A 22,191-nucleotide genomic window follows, 5' to 3' on the forward strand; every position below is an offset into this window, starting at 1 on the left:
CCACTGGTGGCTTTCATGCACCCTCCTGTCAGAGACAGGCATCCGGGCGGGATCCAGTCAATAACTCTCTTCCCCTGTGCCTAAGGAAGCAGCCTGGAGGCGAGAACGCTGCAAGCTCTATGGTCTGTCATTCCCAGCAGAACCATTCCTCCAACACAGATTGTTAAAGCACAGGAAGGGACAGTCGTAAGATGACTGAAAGCTCCTCTTGAGAGCATGGTCCCAGATTGTGAACTCCCCTTTCCTCACCACACCGTCTCAGGAGAGGTGTTTTATGTGTGTCAGAAACAAGCATCTTTAACAGAAACAACCTGTCTGTCCCCTCCCTTCTCCGGGCACCTCACAGCCAAGTAGCTACAGTCTGATTGGTCAGTGGGCCAATCCCACTGCATTTTCATAGAGTCAAATTTCAGGCCGTGCAGCTAGGCACAAGGAATGCAGGTCACACCTACAGGTGGAGCGACTGTGTCCTGGAAAGGGGTGACACTGAAAGAACAGACTCACTCCAGTGCAACGCAGGGGCGAAGAGAGTGAGTGTGAATTGTAGCTGTGCAAACACAGGCATGTTAAATGGGAGTGGCTCTATTGGCAACACTGGTGAGGCCACTTCTGGATACAGAGTCCAGTTCTGGTGTCCACGTGTCACACTGACAGACTCCAATTGTCTGTGGGCGGAATCAAACCTGGGACCTCTGGAGCTTAGCGCATGAGCTGTCACCACCTGAGCGAAACACCAGCTCTTAGCTACGGCTGTAGTGCAGACTCATTATTCCCTCTGTGAGTGGTCTCAGGCAAAGGGCTACAATTGCCTTTGTAAGGTATCCAGCCTAGTTCTGATACAAAACTTCTGTTAGTACAAATGTTTAATCATTTCTCAGATTTTCTGCCGGGGGGGGGGGGGGGACGAGTGAGTTATGCGGGTGTTTCACGGGAGAGACAGACTTTGAAGGCCAAAGGAGGAGCTGGAGACTCGGGGACACCAAGACTCTATCAAATGGGCCCTTTCTAAAGGAGACTAGTGCAGGACAGACAGACGGACATGAAGTTAAAAGCAAGCTCCCCACACTGGGACAGACAGGGTAGCTCGAAACGACACCAGGAAGGGGGCACCATGCTATGGATACCGGATGACAAAGAAAACAACTTCCAGATAAACAGATGTTACAAGAACCGATTGTGACGGATGAGAGCTGACGGAGGATGGGAGAAAAGCCCTATAAAAGAGGGGCTGTCTGGCAGGAATCTTTGGGGTTTGCCTTGGCAAGCTCAGAGCATCGGTTCGGACCAAAAGAAGCCTTGCTCCTCTCTCCCTCGCATTTAACTCGCCTGGCCAGTGAGCAACAGACTGGTAACGATAAACATCACAACAGTGTGTGAGTGTGTGTTACATTATCAATAAGTGTGGTGTTTTGCCTTATCCCCCCGTGTGATTCTTTCAAGTAGAACAAGCCAGCATGTTGGGCTCTATCCATCTCTGCACAGGTTTCTGCTCTGACTCAGACTGTTCTTTACTTTTTCGCTCCCTGGGTGAGGCCTTGTTTTGCCTTTAGCAGCTGCTCTGGTCAATTTTTCTCTTTCCTACGGTTTCCCACCTTTCATCCCTGCCAGCAACGGGATCCGCCTGCTCATGCCAGCCAGCCAGCGGTCCAGTGACTCACTCTCCTCTTTCTGCAGCCAGGCATTTCAGATTTTTAACGACGGCTTGAATTTCACCGTTTATAGACTGTGACGCCAAGAAGGGTCTTTTCCCCCTTTGTCCCCAAGCTGTTTCCTCAGAGCTAAACTCCATCCCAGAGACAAATACCGCTTCCTGCTGCTTATTTCATCTGACATTTCAAAGCGCTGTTGTCTTTTCTTCCCCTCCTCTTTAGAAGAGGGAACATGATTCCTTCTGCTCTGCTTCTGATCTGGAGAGAAATCCTATTCTGTTCCAAAAAAATCCAGTAGCCCTGTAGCACCTTAGAGACTAACAAAATAGATCTCATATATACAGTGTGTGGATGCAGGCCTGCCCGCATGCAGCCTGTCTGCCCGGAGGCAGTCACGTGGCTGCTGCTTTGTGTTGACAGGGCTGCAAGCGGCCCATGGGCCGTGGGTTGAGAACGAAGCTACTTACAGGCTGTGCGGACAAAGGCTGGATAGAGCTCCCTGGGAATCAGGGAATCAGGCATGTCCCGGAAAAACTCTTTGAGCAGGGCCGCCACGTCGTGGACACAATGGCTGTCATCCAAGAAAACATCAAACCCCCGGTCGAACGCTTCCCGCAGCTTGGAGAACGGGGAGAAAAAGAGAAGAAAAGGCAAGCGCTCAGCAGTCATTCCTCCATCCAGCTGCCTGGGGCCCTGCCCCCTATATCGCGTGTTTCTTTTCTCTCTTGCCTGCCCTTCCCCACTGCACCCCACCAATGCTCCCCGTGCAGCCCCATCCACGCGATCCCCTCGCCTGACTCTTCGCTTGGGGCAGAGCAGGGATACGTTACGACTGGGTCAGGAAAGCGTGGGCTAGTGCTGGCAGGAGCATTCCTGATCCTGCCCCAGGGCGGGACCGTGTTTCACTGCGCACACAAGCGAGAACAGATTGTGTTACAGCACGTGGGACTCGCAGCCCTGGATACAGCCACCCAGAAATCTGGTTCCTATTGCAGGCTAGGCAAGAACTACTCTACAAACGGCGTGGGGAGCTACCTGCTGAACCCTTTTCTTGGAGCTACCAACACGGAAAATGCCCACGGTCTGGAGACCTGAAAGAGAGAACAGGGTTGTAAACAGCTTGGTAGCCAACTGAATGTCTCTACTTCTTCACAGCCCGGCCTGGTCTTTGCCAGGTGGGCACTGGGTGCTTTGCCATTAGCTATAGGGGAAGGTGTTGCTCCATTCAAACTCCCAATGTCAGTAACCCCCTCCTTTGTCCCCCAGGGTAACACCTACAATGAATTAGCCATGCCCTGAATCTCCCTGTCAGCTGTGCGCTTGTGCGGCCACTCACGAGAGATTCAGTTGCCGCCCACATGATTAGCCCAGGGCCCAGCTAGGTTTGTTTCTCCTGGTGGTGCACATCCGCACATGCCTCAGTGCACATACATTTCTTCCACACACAAATAGGAAAGATGAGAGGGAACATTGCTCCTGGGTACCTGGCCTCCAGCCTCTGCTACTTCCTCTATTATCTGGATGCCGGGGGGCTCTGCCCAGACTCAACACTGAGTGTGGGAACAAACACTGGTTTGAGAATAGCTCTAGAGCTGGCTTCAGGTGCCAGGCCGAAGCCATGTCTCCACGACAGGTGCTAGAGTCGCAGAGCTACAGTGGATGGTTTCTACAGTGACAGAAGGGGGTTGCTATTAAGGGATGTAAAGGGTTAACCGGTCAACTGGTTACCCAGTAAGCATGCGCCTTACCAGCATGTTTACCAGGGTAACCAGTTAACAAGCAGGGGGTAGCTCCGGCCAGTCCCACCCGGGCCAGAGCAGCCCCCCGCCGTGGGATCACGGTGAACCCGTTCAACGTTCCGTTTAACCAGCTAACTTTGTAACTGGGGTTTTACATCCCCTGTCCTCTACGTCCGCACCCCCCCTCTGAGCAGCAGTGGCCAGGCCGACCTGGATGCACCTACCCCAGACACGAGGCCGGGCGTGCCTACGATGCTCCTCGGGGAGAGGTATAACGTTTTCACACCCCTTACCAACTCATGCCAAAAACTCTGGGGACGGAGGAACCTCAAACAGCGTCAGAGACTCGGGAAAGGCCTTGGCTTGTGGGGTGGATAGCCAGTCTGGCCATCGCAAAGGGAGATTACTGTGGGCCTTGGAGGGGGAGAGGGTCTGTCCCTCCACCCCTCTAGCAGGGGGCTGGAGAGAGGGGTTTGTGTAGGATGGAAATGAGATTCTTAAGACTAAGGGGGGATTCTCCCCCAGACTTGCCCCGATTCTCTGCAGGCCTGAGCAGCCCCCACCTGGAGAGACCCAGGGGAGGGCCAAGACACAGGACGAAGGCTCTTGGCTGCAAACAAGCGAACCAAAGAGCAGAGGGTCAGGACGGGCCTGCGTCCCAAGCTCCCGGGCGGTGGCCAGGGGTTCCAGGGGCCTGACGTGACACCGCGTCCTCACTCCCCAGGGATCCCAGTGGCGAGCGGGAAAAGCTACTTTACCGTGAGCCTCAATGTGCTGGCAACATCTGTCCACGACGTGGGGCACCTGCCTGTAGATGGGATTGAGGCTCAGGGCCTTGTTCCTCTCCCGGGTTCTCCTGGGGTTCAGCTCGTTGGGGTGGGACAGCTGCAGAGCAGCCAGCAGCCGGGAGGCGTTGTCACCCAGGTCAGTAATGGAGTCCACAGACACCGCCCCCTGCAATGAACATCAGAACCAGAGTGGGTCAGACCATGCCCCATCCACAGTGGCCAGTACCACGTGCCTCAGAGGGAGGGAACACAACAGGGAATCCTCATGCAATCCTTCCCATCACCCACCTCCATAGAAGCAGAGGCCAGGGACACCTTTCCCACCCATGCTGGCTACTAGCCATTGATGGACCGAACCTCCATGAATCTATCTAGCTCTTTTTTGAACCCTGTTAAAGTTCTAGCCTTCACCACATCCTCTGGCAAGGAGTTCCACAGGTTGAGCTGTGGGACACAGCCATGCCGTGGGAGATCCAGAGATCACTTTCCCACCTCACCCCTGTATTGGCATGGCCTACCTCACCCACCTACTGCCTCTCAGATCTGACCCAGAGATTGGCCCCCGACCAGGCTGTTCCTTCACCCACTTGTTACATTTTCAAACCCTTTCATGTTTTAATGCAGCGAGGAGCAGCCCAGGCTGTGCGCGGGCCGCACGAGGGGCCCTCCTCCAGCTCCGTGGTCTTCACGATTGTCAGAACCACGCCGGTCTCCCGGGAGAGAGTGGTTTTGCTCACTGGCCCTAGAATGCGGGGAGGTGCCGACGGAACAGCAGCAGCCCGGGGATGGGTTGCAGAGGGAGCCCCCAGCTTTTCCAGTCAATGGCGGGAGCAATCAGCCCACACCTCACATGCCCGTGCTTCGCACGTGGGTCGCCGTGGCTCTCTTCGCTGGAGGGGTTTCCTTACCTTGCGGGGAGGGGAGGGAAGAAACGAGGCGGAGAGATACCAGCGGAATCTGGCAACCCTGCATGCGGGCAACGGTAAAGAAAAGGTCTCGCGGGCCGTACGGAGAGCCCCAACGGGCGCCATGCAGCCCACGGGCCATACGCCGCCCCCACCGCTTGAGTGTCTCCCACGCAATAGGGGTTTGTGCCAGTTTCCTCCTCCTCCTCCCTCGACTGCATCCCGGGTTGTCTCCTCCCCTCCAGGCCTCCAGCTCACAAGCAAGCTGCTTCGGGCAGGGGCTGGCTCATATTCTGAGTTTAGGCCGCTGCCCCCAGCACTTGGTGCTGCTGGAAGCCAGCTGGGCTCCCCAGCCCAAGGCTGAGAGAAGCCAGAGGACCGAACTCGCCCAGCGTGGCCCTGCAACAAAAGCCCTTGGGGAACAGCATTGGGGGTGGGAGGGCCAGTGTCCCCCTCCGGCCTGGCGTGACGGCAGCTTGCTCCCCGCACGGTTTCATTCTCGCTCGACCGGCCCCGCAGCCGTACCCTTCGCTGGCTCCGGGACACGTTGTCCAGGAAAGAAGGTGAGAGCGGCGCGTCGGCGAACTCCACGCTGGGCCCCGCCATGCAGCCTCTGCCGAAAGGGGATTTCTTCTCCATCTGAGCTCGAAATCTGGTCACGGTGGCTTCCACCTCCAGCCAGTCCCGGCGGCTGCCTTTCATGGCTTCCTGCATTTGCTTGTGCGCCCGGTCATTGGCAATCACCTGGGAGAGCTGGATCCCGAAGGCCTGGGGGCCACGGTCTGTAACACACACAGCACAGCTGGAAATGCCCAGGCAGGGCCCGTGGCCTGCAGGCAGGCAGGAGACACGCAGAAAGGGGTAGTAACAACCCCTCCCTCCAGCTAGGGCTGCAACCCCACAACACTACACTCGGCATCAGCAAAGGCAGAGTCAGGCGACCCGGGGCCCTTGGCGCACCCCCCGATGGGGTTCCCATTGTTGCCCCCTCATTCAGGGGGCAGGAGTCGGACTCAGAAAAGCCTCAGCACAAGGCGGCCAGGCCCAGCACGCCGGGTCAGAAAGTGACCCTGGGGGCTCCGGTCGGCGGCGCGGACCAGGCCATCACAAGTGCGGGCAGCAGCACGGCGGGGCGGGAGGAGGCAGGAGAGCCCATGACTGGCCAGGCTTCCAAGAGAGCTCAGTGCATCAGCTGCACGCTGGGGGCGGGGCAGATAGGAAAACCTGTCTCCCTTCGGGGGCTGAGCTCTCTTGGTAGTCTCAAGTCCCGCCTGGGTGCGTTTCTGGAACGGTGCCGCTCCGGGGGCACGCGGGAAACGTAACGGCCTCGGCTGCTCGGTCCCACGAGCCCATCCCATGGCCCCTCTGCCCTCCAAGCCAATGAAAGAGCAAAGCGCTTTGTTGCCGCGGCACTGCGGTTACCGGTGGCGGCTCGCGCTCTCCCAGCCCGCAACGGGCGCTTCACTCACCTCTCTTCTCCTTGGAGGCGGCCTCCAGCTTCCTGCGGAAGGATTTGTTGCGTTTCGGGCCAGCTGGGGGGAGCAAAGAGAGAAACGATTGCGCGTCGTTAGGTCACCTTCAGGCAGCTGCCTAGCCAAACCCCCACACAGCCTTCCTCTCCCTGCCATCCGCTCTCCCATCAGTCCCCTTTGCCCCAGGTTTCTGTTCAAGCCTCCAGATGTAACGGGAGGAGGGGCTGCGTTTCCCCAGAACTTTCTCTGCAATAATTCCCATTCCCCCATCGCACCCTTCCCTGCGGCTTCTCCCCGTCGGCTCTGTTCGTTCTCCAGGCTCGCGTCCGAATGACGAGAGCGCACTGCTGTAGAGAGCTCCCCGCCACATCTGGGGTGACCAGGGGAAAGAGCAGCTGCAGACAAACCTCAGCTCCCATAAGCTTTCTACCCAGAAATCCTCCAAGCGCCACTCAGCACGTATCAGAACTGAACCCAAAGTCTGAGCTGTGTAGTGTGACCTGGTGGGAATTTTTGTCATATTTTTATGGGGGGAGGCCTGTGTGTGCCTCAGTTTCCCTCCTTACTGTGCATTGCTACCCAGCGGGGGGAGGGGGGGGAGAGTTCAGTCTGCTCTTGGAGTAGGGCAGGAGACATAAGGGGGAATGGTGCCTTGCTGTTTGGGGTGCAACAAATGGGTTGGCAAGGAACAGGCTGGGACCGTAGAGAACAACCTGTATCGATGCCAAATCCGAAAGACAACGGGAGGGCCCGGGGACTAGGTCATTCCCGTCTCGCAACCAGAGCACGAGGGAAAGGTTTTCCCCTCCACGTCCCAGCAGGGCAAAGAGCAGCCTGAGAACCAAGAACGAAGCTGGCAGTGGGGGCTACGCAGGAGCTTCCGGAAGAAGTTCTCAGCAGGACGGAGGAAGGGTCAGCCCAGAGCCTGAAACTGAGTCCATGATAGCGAGGCTGGTGGACTGGCGGAGCCCTCATTTCTCTGTGCTAACCTAAGGGCTTCGGAGCCTCCGTTCCCGATCACTAACACACCTCCTGGGCTGAAAAGGCTGCCTGGGGTCCCTGCCAATACTTGTTGAGGTGTGCTAGTCTCCGAAGAGCATACACGGCTCTCCCAGGGGTCTCTCGGCTGGACGCGCTGAGCAGAGCTCCTGGGGTGCAGTGGGGGAGCTGACGCCCACAGCCTCACTCCTGGAGGTGGCGAGGCTGAGGAAAGAACAAGACGGCTGGGGGCCTGCAGGATGGAAGGGTTTCCTCTGAAAGGCTCGTGGGACAGGACGCTCCATGTTCTCTGCGAAAGGGCCGCGTGATGGGACTACGACCTACCGGAGATGTACTGTGTGCAGGATAACTCGGGTAAGGGGTCGTTGGACATGGTAGGACTTACTGAATAGGACGGTCCTACTGGTATGTATGTGCCACTGGTGTGTCTGGCGTTAGGAACATTGACGAAGCAGGCGTATTGCTGCTCCGGGTGAGGTCCCCTGCCAGCGCTTGGGGTACAGCAATGGAACAGCCAGACGTGAGGGCAATGGACCATGACAAGGGGCTGGCCTTCCTGTGGACTCAGACCGCCACTGACTCATGGACACTGATTCGACAGAGTCAGGTGACCTGGTCACGTGATATTAACCACCATATTGGACTGCTGTACTTTTTTTCCCCACTGTCAGAGAGTGGGCTGGAGGGAATCCGACAAAGGACTGTTCTGTCTCTCTGGGAGTGGGAAGTACGGCCGCCCCACAAACAGCGACTCTGTTAAACATTGTGGCTGCGTCTAGACTGGCAAGTTTTGCGGAAAAACTTGCCAGCTGTCTAAACTGGCCGCTTGAATTTCCGAAAGAACACTGACTTCCTACTGTCTGAAATCAGTGCTTCTTGCGGAAATGCAAATGCTTTTGTGCAAGAGGGCCAGTGTAGACAACGCGGTATTGTTTTGCACAAAAAAGCCCCGATGGTGAAAATGACGATCGGAGCTTTCTTGCGCAAAACCGCATCTAGATTGGCACAGACGCTTTTCCGCAAAAAGTGCTTTTGTGGAAAAGCATCCGTGCCAATCTAGATGCTCTTTTCCGCAAATGCTTTTAACGGAAAAACTTTTCCGTTAAAAGCATTTGCGGAAAATCATGCCAGTCTGGACGTAGCCTGTGTGTAACTGGTTCGCCGATTACATGGGATTGTACATCACTAGACCTTCGCTGGGTTCTGAACAGGCCTGGCTAAGAACAGCAGGGTCTGTTAGCAGAAAGGATGAAATAAATAATCCACAGCTTTGGAAGGGCTCCAAGCTCCCCCTTCCCCGCCCCAGAGCATAAGCCAAACTCCAGCTGATGAGATGAAGATGACACTGTCCCAGCGACCACCTATCCCACAGCTGCCACTACCAAGCTTGTTGAACCTCGGTTGGCAGCTGCTTTTCCTGGCCGCTGTCCGAGGCAGGATGCTTGCCTGGCTGGAGCCCTGATGGGCTCCCGTTCAGCCTTGCGGCTCCTGTTTGTGCCAAGATGCAGAGGAAAGGTCTCTGGGGATCTGCTCTATTTACCAATCAATTAGAGACATCTCCTAGCTGTGCACTGTCATGAGACTAAGCACGCACCAATCGCCAAGCACCAAGGCTGCGCTGTGCTCCGGGAGCCTCCGAAAGCAGCACAGGGGAAGTTTCGGTCCCCTCCAACATGGGATTCACTTCTTCCCATTTGAAGAATTTGCCAGAAGTTTTGACATCTGCTTGCGATTAGAGGGGGCGCGTCACATGCGCAGAGCAGGCAAGGTCACGTTCCCATGCTCCGAAGGAAGCGCAAGCCCTGTTAGCTGGGCTGAGGCAGCGAGGATGGCTCTGACCCAAAACAGTAACAACCAGGTTTCAACCCAAGCAACAACTGTGCAGGGAGGTCCGAAAATCTCAAGCAGCGCGTTCATTACGGCTAAAAACCACGGCGGTAAGAGAACGTGCACAGCTAGCATTCTGCAGCCCATCGCCCCGAGATGTGTTTCCTCTCTCCTTACCTTTAGGAAGGCTCAGACTCCGGACTAGATTCTTTTTTTGCAGCTGGCAAAAGGCAATTTCTTGCAGGCAGGCTCTCTCCAGTTCTGAGAGGCTATGCAGGGGCACAGGCTGCATTCTCGCTCGCTGTCCCAACGTAGGCGCTTTGGTAAAATCCCCCCGACATATACATTAGAAAACACAGAAGGCGGAAAATCAAAACTCTTGTGCTTGGGAGCAGAGCGGTAAAAATCTGACAACTGTACAGAAATGTTCAACCCCAACAGCCCCTTTACGCACACGCACACGCACACGCACGATGTTCAGCTTGCAGAGGGAGGCCTTAGCACTGGCCTCTGGGGCACCTGCATCAGCCCAGTACAAGTCCGCCAGAGCCGCGGGGTGCCCGTGCAGGTCTCTATGTACATGTGGAGACCACAGATCGGGCACTTTCCAGGCGCACAAGAAGCCACACGACGATTCATCTCTCCCGTGTTGGCCGTGCTCTGAGCCTCTGCTCAAAGAAAGGAGATGGGGCTCTCTTTGGTAGTGGGCTGTTTTATTATTAGTCGCCAGCCATATTTCTTAGCGCAGCCAAGACAGAGGGCTGCTGCAGTTGAGGGCAAAGCCAGCTTTCCATTCTACAACATCGAAAACCAGACTGCCTTGGAATTTGGGGGTCTCACACAGGTGCAGGCTGTGATCCAGATGGGGGGCCAGCGCTTTCCCAAAACACAGCGCCCAGGAACAGTTTTGTTTGGAAGTTGACAGATTCTGGTTTCTGTGGCCCAGAGGTTGAGCTCCAGGTGGGCTTGAGTAGGTCCTGGCCCACCCACTTTGCCTCCAGGGCCCCTACGTGCCCTCCAGGGCTCTCCTCAGGGCCCAGCGCTTGTCCCGCTCTGCTGGGTTCTGCAGCCAGGAAGCAGGGTCGGGACACTGGGGCTTAACCCCGCTCCCCTTCGTTGCCCACCCAGCCCACGTGGGCCCTGCTGGTTACGGCAGTGCTGCGGACAGCCCTGTCGGAAGGGGACACTCCCATCGCCGAGGTTCTGCCGCTCGTTTCGTTCTGCCGGCGGGAGAGCTCTCTGCCGTCAGCATAAAGCATCCACACGGGAGCCCGTACCTGGTGCAGCCCAACAGCACAGATCCGCAGCGCAGACACGGCCTACAAGACCATCACCTCCCACGGACAAACATCGCTCTGTTTAAAACACACTAGGAAATTGAACGGCAAAGCCCTTAGTTGCTGCGGCGTTATTGCCGGGAGATAGCTTGCGCCGTCCCAAGAGTTCTGCATGCCACGCAGAGAATTCATTCCCTAGTGCAGCTGTGGGACTGTGCTAACTCAGGAGCTCTCAACCAGGGGCATACATATGCCTAGTGGCACGCAGAGGTGTCCAAGGGGCACGTTAACTCGTCCGGAGACTTGCCGACTTCCACAGCAGGCTACATAAAAAGTGCCAGCAGTCAGTACAAACTAAAATTTCCTGCAGCAACCTGCTTAGGTGCTGAAATGCAAATGCAGTATTTCTATTCCAATTGATTTATTTTGTAATTACACAGTACAAACGAGAACACAAGCAATTGGTCAGGAATAGCTTTCTGTAACCTTTGTATTTTTACATTAGATTTTATAAGCCAGCAGTTTTTAAGTAAGGTGAACTAGGGGGTGTGCAAGACCATCCAGCCTGCGGAAAGGGACACGGTAGCCTGGAAAGGCTGAGAACCACTGTTCTAATGTCAACCCGCTTCCTACAGGCTGAGAAACAGCCTACAACTGCCCGAGTGTCTTCCTCTCCAGTCATTCCCCTGCCTTTCTTCCTTCATCGTGTCTCCTGCCCAGGAGGTAGAGAAGGAAATGGCACGTCCTTGGGATGCGTAACCTTAACGCTTTCCCATCAGGGCACATCCAAATCACAGCTTGCCTTTAAATTTAAATCGAGGTTTCATTTAAATAAATACATGGTTTGTACAAGTTATTCCTTTGATTTTCAGTCTTAAATCATCTGAATTTGTTTCTTATTTGTTAGTACAAGTTGTACCTTCCCAAAACCGGAACTCTGTTCTCCGGCAACGTCAGTGATCCAGCAGGACGACGGATGTTGCTGGACCACAGAACTCAGGGATAGGGAGGTCTGGCAGCAAGGCCAGAAGCATGGCAGGGGGGTCCATGGCAGGGAAGTCTGACAGCACAGCAGAGACTCCCGGCCGGGCTGGCAGCACGGGGTCTGGTGCTGGAGCCGAAGCCTGGGGGCAGTGGGGCCAGATGCAATTGTGGGAGAAAAATCAAATAACTCCAATTGTGTCTAAAGGGGGGACTGTGGAGGAAATCAAGACTCTCTCAAAGAAAACTGCTGGAAGGGTTAAAAGTTTTCCAGGCCTCTCTCCCTGTAACAGAGAGAAATCAACTTAACTCTAATCAAGACCCTTCCAATGCCTCCTAGCTCAACTTCATGGAGACTCCTAGTCTGTCACAAATTGTCATGTAAACCTTTATCTTTGTCACAGTTTGCCTTGTAGGCTCCTCGCTCAGGTTCTCATGTGCCTTTGTTCTGTAAACTTGCTTCTAGCATACTTGGTGTGAACAGAAACCTCTCAGCGTACTTCTGCTGAGACTTTGCTATGTTAAAGAAAACAACCAACAACTAAACTGTCCGAACATACTGCATAAAGGATCCCTGAACCTGTCTCTCAGGGCTGCTGCTGCTCTCTGGTAGCTGTCAGCCTGCCTGCCTGCATAATAAAGTTTTCCTTCTAGATTTCTCTCCTGCCTCACTGCTTTGACCTCCAGCCTCGGACCCTTCTGGGGACTCTGTACCCCAGGGGAGCGAGATTTCCCCAACAATTGCCGGAAGCATCCAGCAGTGGGGGGCAGGGGATGGACTAGGGAGGGCGGGGGCGGTGGCAGGGGACCTGCTCTGGTCTGGCAAATCCCCTCGTGCCAGACCAGGGAGGGCCAACCTATAGAATTTTCTGGTTTACACAGAGGTTTCTCTGCTTCAGGCGTATCTGGGCCCAAAAAGCCAAGCCCAGCGTACAGGCCTTGCCGGGGGCCTGGCCATCACCGACGATGTGACCGCAAAGCTGCAGGCCTGGCCTTGGCAGAAGCGTAGCACACTCTGCATTGGCTAAGCTAGGAAGCACATTCCTGAGCAGAGACTCAGGGCTGGTAGGAAGACCCACAGCTCTCAAGTCACAACACACCGATTCCCAGGAAATTGCCCGGGACGCACTGATCCCCCGAAGAGCTTGCTGGAACGCCCGGCTCAAGGGGGAGGAGGTTTTGTTTGAACTAGTGCAGCAATTCTCAGCCAGGAGTCCCGGGCCTCCTGGGAGGCCACGAGAAAGTTCCAGGGGAAGCCACAGAGCAGGGCCAGCATTAGACTCGCTGGGGCCCGGGGGAGAAAGCCAAAGTCGCACCACATGGGGCTGGAACTCGGGGCCCTGGACCTCAACGGAACCCTGAGCAATGTAGCTCCATGGGGACCCCTGTGGCGTGGGGCTACCCCCCACGCCAGCCTGGGTTTCTGTATGCAGAGAACCAGCTGCATGGCACACGGGGACAAGCGCCGGGGTGGGAGGCTGCAGCCCCCACAGCTCCTGGTATCTGCTGTTACTCCCGGCGGAATGTGCTCCGGTCCACATACAGCGCAGCGCTGCCAGCGACAGGCACGCGGGGCGGGACGGCCGTGAATGGGAACACGACCGCCTGTTGAGCGATGGAGACGCCAAACAGAGAAGGGGGCGTCGCCCACTGGGCAGCCCCGGTGCGTGTTACGCTCCTGCTATTTACCGCCCTTCTCCTCACACCCGCCACGGCAGGGGTTCTCAGCCTCCCTCTTTCTGCGCCCTCCCAGCATGCTTTGAAATTCCACAGGGGAACGGGTGGGGCCCAGGGCAGCGGCCCCCCCAGCCCTCAAGGCTGCGGCAGTTCCAAGGGGCCATGGCTCGAGCAGCGGCGGCAACTGGGAATGCCAGGCCCCTGGGTAATTGCCCCACCGCAGGGCTGACCCTACCGCAGGGCTGAAGCGCCGACAGGGGCACCCAGCTCTGGAGCGTCCGAGGAGCGGGGGAGGGTCAGGAAGTCAGACCACCCTGCTGTAGTGTCAGGGCTAAGCTCACCCCAGTACACAGCGGCCGCGAGACCTCTCCCGGGACATGGAGACCTGCTGTGCAGGTGAGGTTTGGATGCAGGTCCCTCCCCTCCCGAGCAAGCGCCCGGCCCTGCAGGCTACAGAACAGACCACGGCAAGTCTCCTGCTGTAGCCACTCCGCTTTGCAGAATTACTGGTACAAGGACTTGAACACTGGTGTCCCACCACCCCAGAAGCAGCCTAACCTCTAAGCTACGGCACACACCTCCCCTGCTCCACCACGGCTGGCTTTTAGGGACCGGTATCAGTCTCAGGCATGCTCTGACTATACCGACAAGTCGGGCCCTGCTGGCAAGACAGGCGGGGGACCTCTCTGAGAACCCTACCGGGGCCTAGGTCTGAGTACTCCCAGCAGCGTGGTAGCTCAGGTGGCTTTGGGCCTGCAGACACTGAAACAGAAAGCACCCTGCTGAGCCCGGCTATTGAGAACACCACTGGTGCCTCGCTGGTGGGCTGAGATCCTGGCTGTGTTCTAGCCCAGAGCACCTTCCAGTCGATCATTAAGCACAATGAGTAGCACCTTTCAGGAGCCGTTCTCTCTCTCATGCTCTTCCCGAGAGGAGAAGTGGGGGGGGGGGGGGAGAAGAGATATAGTGTGTGGCCAGGACAATACCAGGGTTCAAAAAAAAGAGACAAATTCATGGAGGTTGGGTCCATCAATGGCTGTTAGCCAGGCTGGGCAGGGACGGTGTCCCTAGCCTCTGATTGTCAGGGGCTAGGAATGGGGGACAGGGGATGGATCATTTGATGATTCCCTGTTCTGTTCACTCCCTCTGGGGCATCCGGCATTGGCCACTGTGGGCAGACAGGGCCCTGGGAGGAACGGACCTTTGGTCTGACCCTGCCTAGATGCGGGTTATGTCCGGGTCAGGTTGGGGTATTTGTTGGTGTAGTTAGTTAGAAAGTAAAATGATATAAACGGGAAAAATATTATTCTGGGAATCTTGGCAGGGCCGAGCTCCAGGGACGGGATGTCCTGAGAAAACCTCCCGACTCCCAGCCTTTCAAGAGCTTCCATGAGCCGCCGGCGGAGGTATTTTGAGCACATCAGGAAATCATGGTATTTGCTCGCTAAAGTTTCTTCAAGAAAGCGAGCCAGCAGCTGCGTATTCCGTCTTTAAACGGAATCAAGGGGATTTGGAACTAAAACTCAAGGCATTCTTCAAATACTTCAAGCTTATTAGAAAAGCTGCTCTCCTCCTCCGAGTGAGCAGAGACATACGAAGGGTCACTGGAAACTCTGGGCTTGATTTTCAAAGGTGCGGAGGCACCTAAAGCGGCTGACGGTTCCCCACGAGGGGTGAAGCAGCACCTGGGCAGGGCAGGCTGCTCGCTCCCATGGGACACTTAGCCCCGGTCGGCTTATGCACTTCTTCGAAAGTCCCACGCGGCTTTTAGGTGCCTTCAAACCACTGAAAAAATCTGTCCCTTTGCTCTTTAACCCACAATGCACAAATACAACTATTTTATGAGGAAATTGCTCAGGAGTCTCTTAGAAATGCCATTAAAATTCTGGCTAGAGGCAAATCCTCAAGATTAAATGATTCCCCAGTGACTAATACCAGGGTGGGCAAATATCAGTCCGCAGGCTGGATTCAGTTCCCCAGAGTTAGCCCCCAGCAGGCCGCTGTTATATTCATGGGCACCTCCGCAGGCGCGGTGATTGCAGCTCCCAAGGGCCACGGATCATCACTCCTGGCCAATAGGAAGTGATGTTCCGGTCCGTGTCACTTCCTGCAGCTCCCATTGGCCCAGCAACGGCAATCTGCAGGAAATGGGAGCTGTGATCGCTGATACCTGCAGAGGCACAGGTAAGGGGCTAACTCTGGCAAACCATCGCTGATATATTGCCCACCCCTCGACCAATACAGCAAGCCTGAATATATATAAAGCCATGCTGAATGTGTTTATAAAATAGCTTTGGGAATAACAACCTACTTACCAGCTTCCCGGGGAGAAGGAAATACGATGTTAATTAGGGTTGCTAGATGGTTTCAACAAAAATACCGGACACACTTGACGTTACTTCACAATTGACATTCCATCTGATTTAGAAAATACCGGACATGTCTATTCTCTCATTTATATTTTCTCAATTTGTTTCCCACACATAAAGCCCTAATACTGCACTGTCTGGTTCAAAACCGGACACCTGGCAACCCTAACATTAGTACTAAAGCCAGGCAAAGGCCCTCTGTGATGCATGCCCACCTATGTCATTATCAAGCAGGGATTCTAACAAAGGTAATGGTGGATCTCCTGCCACAGCTTTTACCATTGCTGGGGTAGGATCTGCCACAGAGAAAAGCAGCCAGCGATCGGTTAAGTAGCTTACTCAGAACTCCCCATTCAAAACATCACAACAACCCTTCAACAGCAACAACGTGGATAACACAAAGGCCGTTGCATTTGGAGTAATTGCCTTTTATGACGAATCACACTGCAAAAAAAACTGGATGTAGGAGGCTGATCTATGAAAGCGAACAACATAATTCCCGCGAGCCTCTAGCCGTCAGTGGAACACATCACGTCTTTTTCAGGTAGGCCTAGCTAATGGCCGGGCTGCCTACCACCCCTCCTCAGAGGCACCTGAAGAGGAGTATCTGCACAGCCAGAAGATTCTCCGCATGAGTAAGAGGCAGCAGTTTAGCTAGGACGGCACCCAGAGTGGCCCTGGAGGCAAATGACTTGCTCATTTCCAGACACGTCCGTTCCGGGTTCAGTGGCAAATCACTGCGAACATCAAACTGCCGGAAATCTGAATATTCAGATGACCTTCTGAGGCATTTCCCTTCCGGAAAGCACAGGAGAAAATTCTCTGTGTGGGAGTGGAGACGTAAACATCACCTGGGAGCCGATTGTACGTGGTTCCTACACTGTACATGAAGATGTTAGTGATGGCAGAGCCACATCCCCACCCCCACTGTGGGACAGAGCAATGTAACAAGTGTAGTTAACCTGCTCCGGCTACTGTCCCACCTGGCTCCACCCCTTTCATTTAAACACTTGTTTTTGTCTCCACCAAATCAGAACGGCCATTTCTCCCATACAACTGCGGAAGAACCACAGAAACGCTGGCCTAGTCAGGACCTTAATAGGTCATCTGGTCCAATCCCTTGCCCTCCAGACAGGCCAACTCTGACGAGTGCGTGTCTAAATTGTCCTCCAATGATGGAAATTTCACAAACTTCTTAGGCAATTTATTCCAGCGCATGATTCCCCTGATGGTCCAACCTAACCTTCCGCCCCCTCCTCGGCTGCAATGTAAGCCCCTTGGCTTCTTGTTCTATTCTCAGAAGGAGAATCATTTTCACCCCCGCTTGCAGTAACCTTTTCATACTTGAATACTGTGATCATATCCCCTTCTCAGTCTTCTCTTCTCCAGACAAAACTACCCCCAGGGGTTTTCCAATCTTTCCGTATAGCTCATGTTTGCTAAGCACTTAATCATTGTTGCTCTTCTCTGTGGACTTCTCCAATTTTTCCACCTCTGTCCACCTGGGACTGGGCACGACACTCCAATTGAGGCCTTAACAGCATGGAGTAGAGGGGAGAATGACTTTGTGTGTCTTGCTTAACAACACTCCTGCTGATACATCCAACTCACTTCCCCCCCCCCAACAACGTGACACTGTTGACTCATATGTAGCTTGTGAGTCATTAGAACCCCTAGATCCCTTTCTGCAGGACTCCTTCCTAGACTGACACTTCCCATGTCGTGTGTGCGCAACCGATTGTTCCTCCCTAAGTGGAGCACTTTGCGTTTGTCCTGTCTGGGTTTCAGTCTATTTACTTCTGACTGTTGCTTCAGGGTGTCCAAATCATCTGGATTGTAATCCTCTCTCCAAAGCATGTGCAGCACTTCCCACTGTGGTACTGCCCACAAGCTGCGTGTGAAGCCTCTCTGCCATGATCTAAAGCAGCAGCTTTCACATTTTTTTTCCCCTCATGACCCAACTGAAGAAAACTGTTGGTGCCACAACCCAACATAATTTGATTAGACTATGGGCTCCAGGGTGGGGCTGAGGACAGAGCTTTTGGGGGGGGGGGGGGGCAAAGCTGGGGCAGGAGTGGCTCCTAGCCAGTGGTGCGGCAAGGGTTGCTAAGGCAGTTTCCTGCCTCTCCTGGCACCACAGACCATGCTGCGCCCCAGAAGCAGCTGGCAGCAGGTTCCCAGCCAGTGGGAGTGCGGGGCTAGTGCTTAGGGCAGGGGGAGGGAAAAGAGCCCTGTGCACTCTCTCCCCTCCCTACACACACCTAGGAGCTGGGCCTGCTGCCAGCCACTTCTGGGGCGCAGCGCAAACTGCAGTGCCAGGACAGGCAGGGAGCTGCCTTAGGCCGCCCCCCCCCCCCCCACACACACACACAACTGCTCACCAGATCTGCCTGCAGCCACGAGACCCAGCGCCCGACACTCCACCCCCAGTCCTGGCCGCGCCCCGTCATTTAAAAACCCCTGATCTAAATCACTGCTGCAGATATTGAACAGAACCAGACCCACAGCTGATCCCTGTGGGCTCCCACTCGCCATGCCCTTCCTGCTGGACTGTGAACCATCGAGAACTACTTTTCGGGAATAGTTTTCCCATCATTTATGCACCAACCTAACAGTAGCCCCATCTAGGTAGTGTGTCCCTGGCTTGTTTGGGAGACGGTCACGTGAACGCGTACCAAATAGGGATAATAAATTTCAATTAATCGACTAGTTGATGAAATTTACATCGACTATTTGATTGGGCACCTCTGCCTTTGAAGTGTAGCAACAACCCTAGGGCTGTTACTACACTTAAAAGGCAAAAGTGCTGCAGGGAGCACAGGGTTCAAAGCGGCAGTGCTGCGTGGAGCCTGGGGCTGGCTGGGGACTCCCTCACTCACCCGGGCTCCGTTCGGCGCTGCCACTTTGAAACGCCGCAGGGAGCCTGGGGTCAGCGAGGGAGTCCCCAGCTGATCCCAAGCTCCATGTGGTGCTGCCATTTTGAAGTACCCACTCCACTCCCCCCCCCCCCGCTGCCTCTTTCTGATGGGGTGGGAAGTGACTAGTTGACTAGCCTGTCGACTATCCGATAAGCATTTGCTTATCGGATCATCAACTAGTCGTTCGCGTCCCTAGTACCAAAAGGGTTCTTAAAGTCTAGAAATGCCCCCATCCGTAAGGCTTGTCACCCTGTCAAAGAAAGCTACTAGGTCGGTTTGCCGTGATTTGTTCTTGACAAATCCATGCTGACTGTTACTCATTACCTGGTAGGTGTTTCCAAACCAATTGCTTGCCCCACACAGAAGGCAGCTATTGGGCTATGCAGCATGAATGCTGCACGTTGGATCGGCAAGGGCGTTTTGGCCGGGGGAGTCAGAGCTGTGCACAAGGTTTTTCACCTGAGCTACCAATGGTGGTTGCACTAGTGTAGATCAGTGTTTCTCAACCAGTGGTACGAGCACGCTTGGGGGTACTTGAGAGGAGTCTGGGGGAACGTCCACACAAGTGACATTTGGAGAAAACTGAGCTTTTGTTTTAAGTTTTACAGCGCTTTATTTTTGTACTTTTTAAACCCCAAAATGTCATCACCCTGCTGGCTACAATTAAGTTGTTTAAACAAATGTGGTGCAATCGTAGGGGGGGGAAAAGTGTTGTGTGTCTGAAAACTGTAAGTACTGAGGGGAATTTTTTTTTTTTTTTTAAAGAGGGGATACTTTTTTGTTTTGAAAAAGGGGTATTTTATACAAAAAAGATTGAGAAACACTGGTTTAGCTCATCCACCCTCGGGAGGGTCGATGACACAGAGGACACTGTCACAGCCTCCTCTGCTGCCTGTTTCTCCGGACCCACTACTCAGATCTGGCCAGTCAGTGTCCATCTCGATACCCTCTAGACTTGCCAGGCTACCCCACATGAACTCCCCAGGGAAGGTCCCGGTAGCTATAATCTTTAAAGCCACCAGAGAGAAACTTTTACCCTGTAGAACGGGGTGGGTAAATACCGGCTGGCAGGCTGGGTTCTGCCCCCAGCCTATGGGGTCTGCGGGAAGTGGTGTCTTGGTCCGTGCTGTCTACTGGCCAATGGGAGCCGCGGGAACAGCGATCTGCAGCCAATGGGAGCGGCAATTGCCCGTACCTATGGAGGTGCAGATAGATATAGGGCGGTGGCCCACCAGGAGTTCACCACTGCCGTTTATTGCCCTCCCCTGCCGTGGAAGCTACATTCCTTCTCCCCATGGCCCCCAACAGCCACTGCAAGGGTAAAGCTGGCCTGGGCATGAGACAGAGCCCTCTTTGAGGATGTCTAAGACTGGGGAAATGAACTCCTCCAGGAGCTAAGGGCCATCACGAACTTACCCAACCTGCCTTTGCTAGTGGAAGCGCAGAGCGGCATGTGCACATCAGACTCCCCAAGCCCCCCACTCCACTGCACGCTTCTCCCCTGGGAATGAACCACACACGGCAGATGTGAGTCACAATGGCTGCATCACCGGAGGGTGCTCAGACTCTGGAGAGGAGGATGGGAAACAAACCGGGATCGATCTGGGGCCAGCTGCAGAAGACTCCTGAATCCTGCCCCGATTCTCAGCCGGGGCCAACAGGGGGTTAGAAGGGAAACTCTTGAGCAAGCTGAACTCGGCAGGACACTCCTGGTTACAAGAAATGCAACACTGGAGCTGAGAAAACAGCTCTCCTGCCAGGGCCTGCTCCCTGTGCTATTAACCCTGTCTCAGACTGCCCGATGCCACGGCCTCCACGAAAAGACGAGTGCATCGGTCCTGCTCGCTGCAGTAAGTGACCTAACCTACCTGACCTGCAATAACCCGCCTCCCGAAGTACGACCCTCCCATCCTGATCTAGCCTGACCACACCCGCATGAGAGGCGTGTGCCCTCGTACCCGCGTGACAGGCTACACGCTGAGCACACCCGTTTCATCCAAGCTATTGGGACGGAGGCAGAAATCCTGGTGAGGATCTGTCTCCTGTGATCTCCAAGAGATTCAGCTCAGTCCCTTGTTGCCTTAATAGCTAAGCCTCCGTTCGCCCCATAATAATCTGCACTGCTCTCCAGCCGCTGCAGCACTGACAGAGACATCAGAAGAAATTCCCTTTTGCCCTCCCACGTTCACGGAGATTTGCAACACTCACCGTTGTCCAGCAGACAGAACACAGGGAGAGAATAAACCCCGTGCAGCTCATTGGCAGCACTGCTCTTGCGCCCTGCCCAGCACTGTGCCGTGCTGTCTGAAAAGCCCTCCTCCCACAGCCCGCCCCATCTCCAATGCACACCGGGGCAAGAAGCACTCAGGTTTTAGTTCGTCTGCAACGGAATGGCTGGAAAGCCCCCGCAAGCTTTAAAAGCAGAAGTATCCACTGCGAACCATTCCCCCAACGGATGCCACCGAGCAATCCTTCCCCTCCATGTGAAATTTACAACCTCTCTCCGTCTTTACAGTGAAATCCTCCGCACCTGTTTTCAGGGCTGGGTTTTTGAGAGTTTAGTTACATCAAACAGCCAGCTCTTAGCCCCTCCGTCCCGGTTTCCAACGCTGTCTGCCGCTGCCCTTCAGCAGATCAACGTCCCTCCTGCCAACAGGAGCAAAGGACTTTTGATTTACCTTACAGCTTCGTTCTCAGCTCCCTGATGACATCTGGGCTCCTCTTTCAAGGTGAAGTTCCAGAGCTTGCCAAGATGCTTGTTTAACCTGTTTCAACCCCGTCCTCGCAGACACGGCACAGCGTGCGTTAGATGCAACTTTAGCAGGATGAGTAGCGAGACGAGGAAGAACAGCATCTGGCAAGGGAGAAAGGAGGGGGTGGAAGAGGGAAGAGAAGAGATGAATTTCCTGCCAAGGCAAATGAAAGCCAGAAACATCATGTGTAGAAGAGGGGAGGGTTAGAGAAAAGCAGTTCCCAGTGCTGCTGGTGTTTATTCCTTCAGCAAAAGGATCATTATTCATTTCTGGTCTCTGTCTTAACCATTTCCATTCTTTTCTTACCATTAGCTCTAACAAATTAGGGGACAGGCTGAGATCCTGTTAATACAGAGGTGCAAAGGCAAATCCAAGAACTCACAAGATCTTTCTGGCGTGGCCAGTGTCGTTCAGAACAGGAGAGTTTCCACCCATCGATAGTGATCTCTCTCCTGGAAGGTTTTATGCTATGTTTAGAGAGATGGATGATTGAGGATCACATTTATTAGTGCTGCTCTCTGCTTCCTCGGGAGGAATGGACACAGAGCACTCGGCAGCAAAGGACATATAAGCAGCCATGTCTACCCTAGAAAGTTTTGCCAGTAGGCTTTTTGGTGCCATGCATCCCTTGGGGTCACATCATGAGAACGCAGGCACAGTGAGCTGCCTACACAGATGCGGCACATCCTCACCGCACGAGGAGGTGTCAAAAGAGACGGCGCATCATGGCTCGGCGTCCCTTTGTGCCCTTTGTGTCCTTTGCCCGGATGCTGCCTCGTACAACGTTATGGCAGTGCATTGTGGGATACCAGCCCTGCACTCGGAATTATGGGAGCA

General features: G+C 54.6%; 1 protein-coding gene across 2 annotated transcripts in view; it reads right to left on the minus strand.

The window, feature by feature from the left end:
• ARHGAP36 (Rho GTPase activating protein 36) overlaps positions 1 to 21,537 on the minus strand; it is a 28,160-nt gene extending 6,623 nt beyond the window's left edge. Inside the window, exons 1-8 of one of the 2 annotated variants that reach the window (XM_089781675.1) lie at positions 21,280 to 21,537; positions 19,663 to 19,796; positions 9,557 to 9,697; positions 6,551 to 6,613; positions 5,607 to 5,863; positions 4,147 to 4,342; positions 2,685 to 2,740; positions 2,117 to 2,267 (exon numbers count right to left, since the gene is read on the minus strand). In XM_089781675.1, the coding sequence (XP_089637801.1) occupies positions 2,117 to 2,267; positions 2,685 to 2,740; positions 4,147 to 4,342; positions 5,607 to 5,863; positions 6,551 to 6,613; positions 9,557 to 9,671 (838 nt within the window). In that variant the 5' untranslated portion in view covers positions 9,672 to 9,697; positions 19,663 to 19,796; positions 21,280 to 21,537. The remainder of the gene's footprint in view (positions 1 to 2,116; positions 2,268 to 2,684; positions 2,741 to 4,146; positions 4,343 to 5,606; positions 5,864 to 6,550; positions 6,614 to 9,556; positions 9,698 to 19,662; positions 19,797 to 21,279) is intronic. The other variant, XM_075896657.2, reaches the window with a different exon arrangement.
• Positions 21,538 to 22,191: the final 654 nt, after the last annotated feature.

Source organism: Pelodiscus sinensis, chromosome 13 (genome assembly GCF_052426305.1).
Source record: "Pelodiscus sinensis isolate ZL-2025 chromosome 13, ASM5242630v1, whole genome shotgun sequence".
NCBI lineage: Eukaryota > Metazoa > Chordata > Testudines > Trionychidae > Pelodiscus > Pelodiscus sinensis.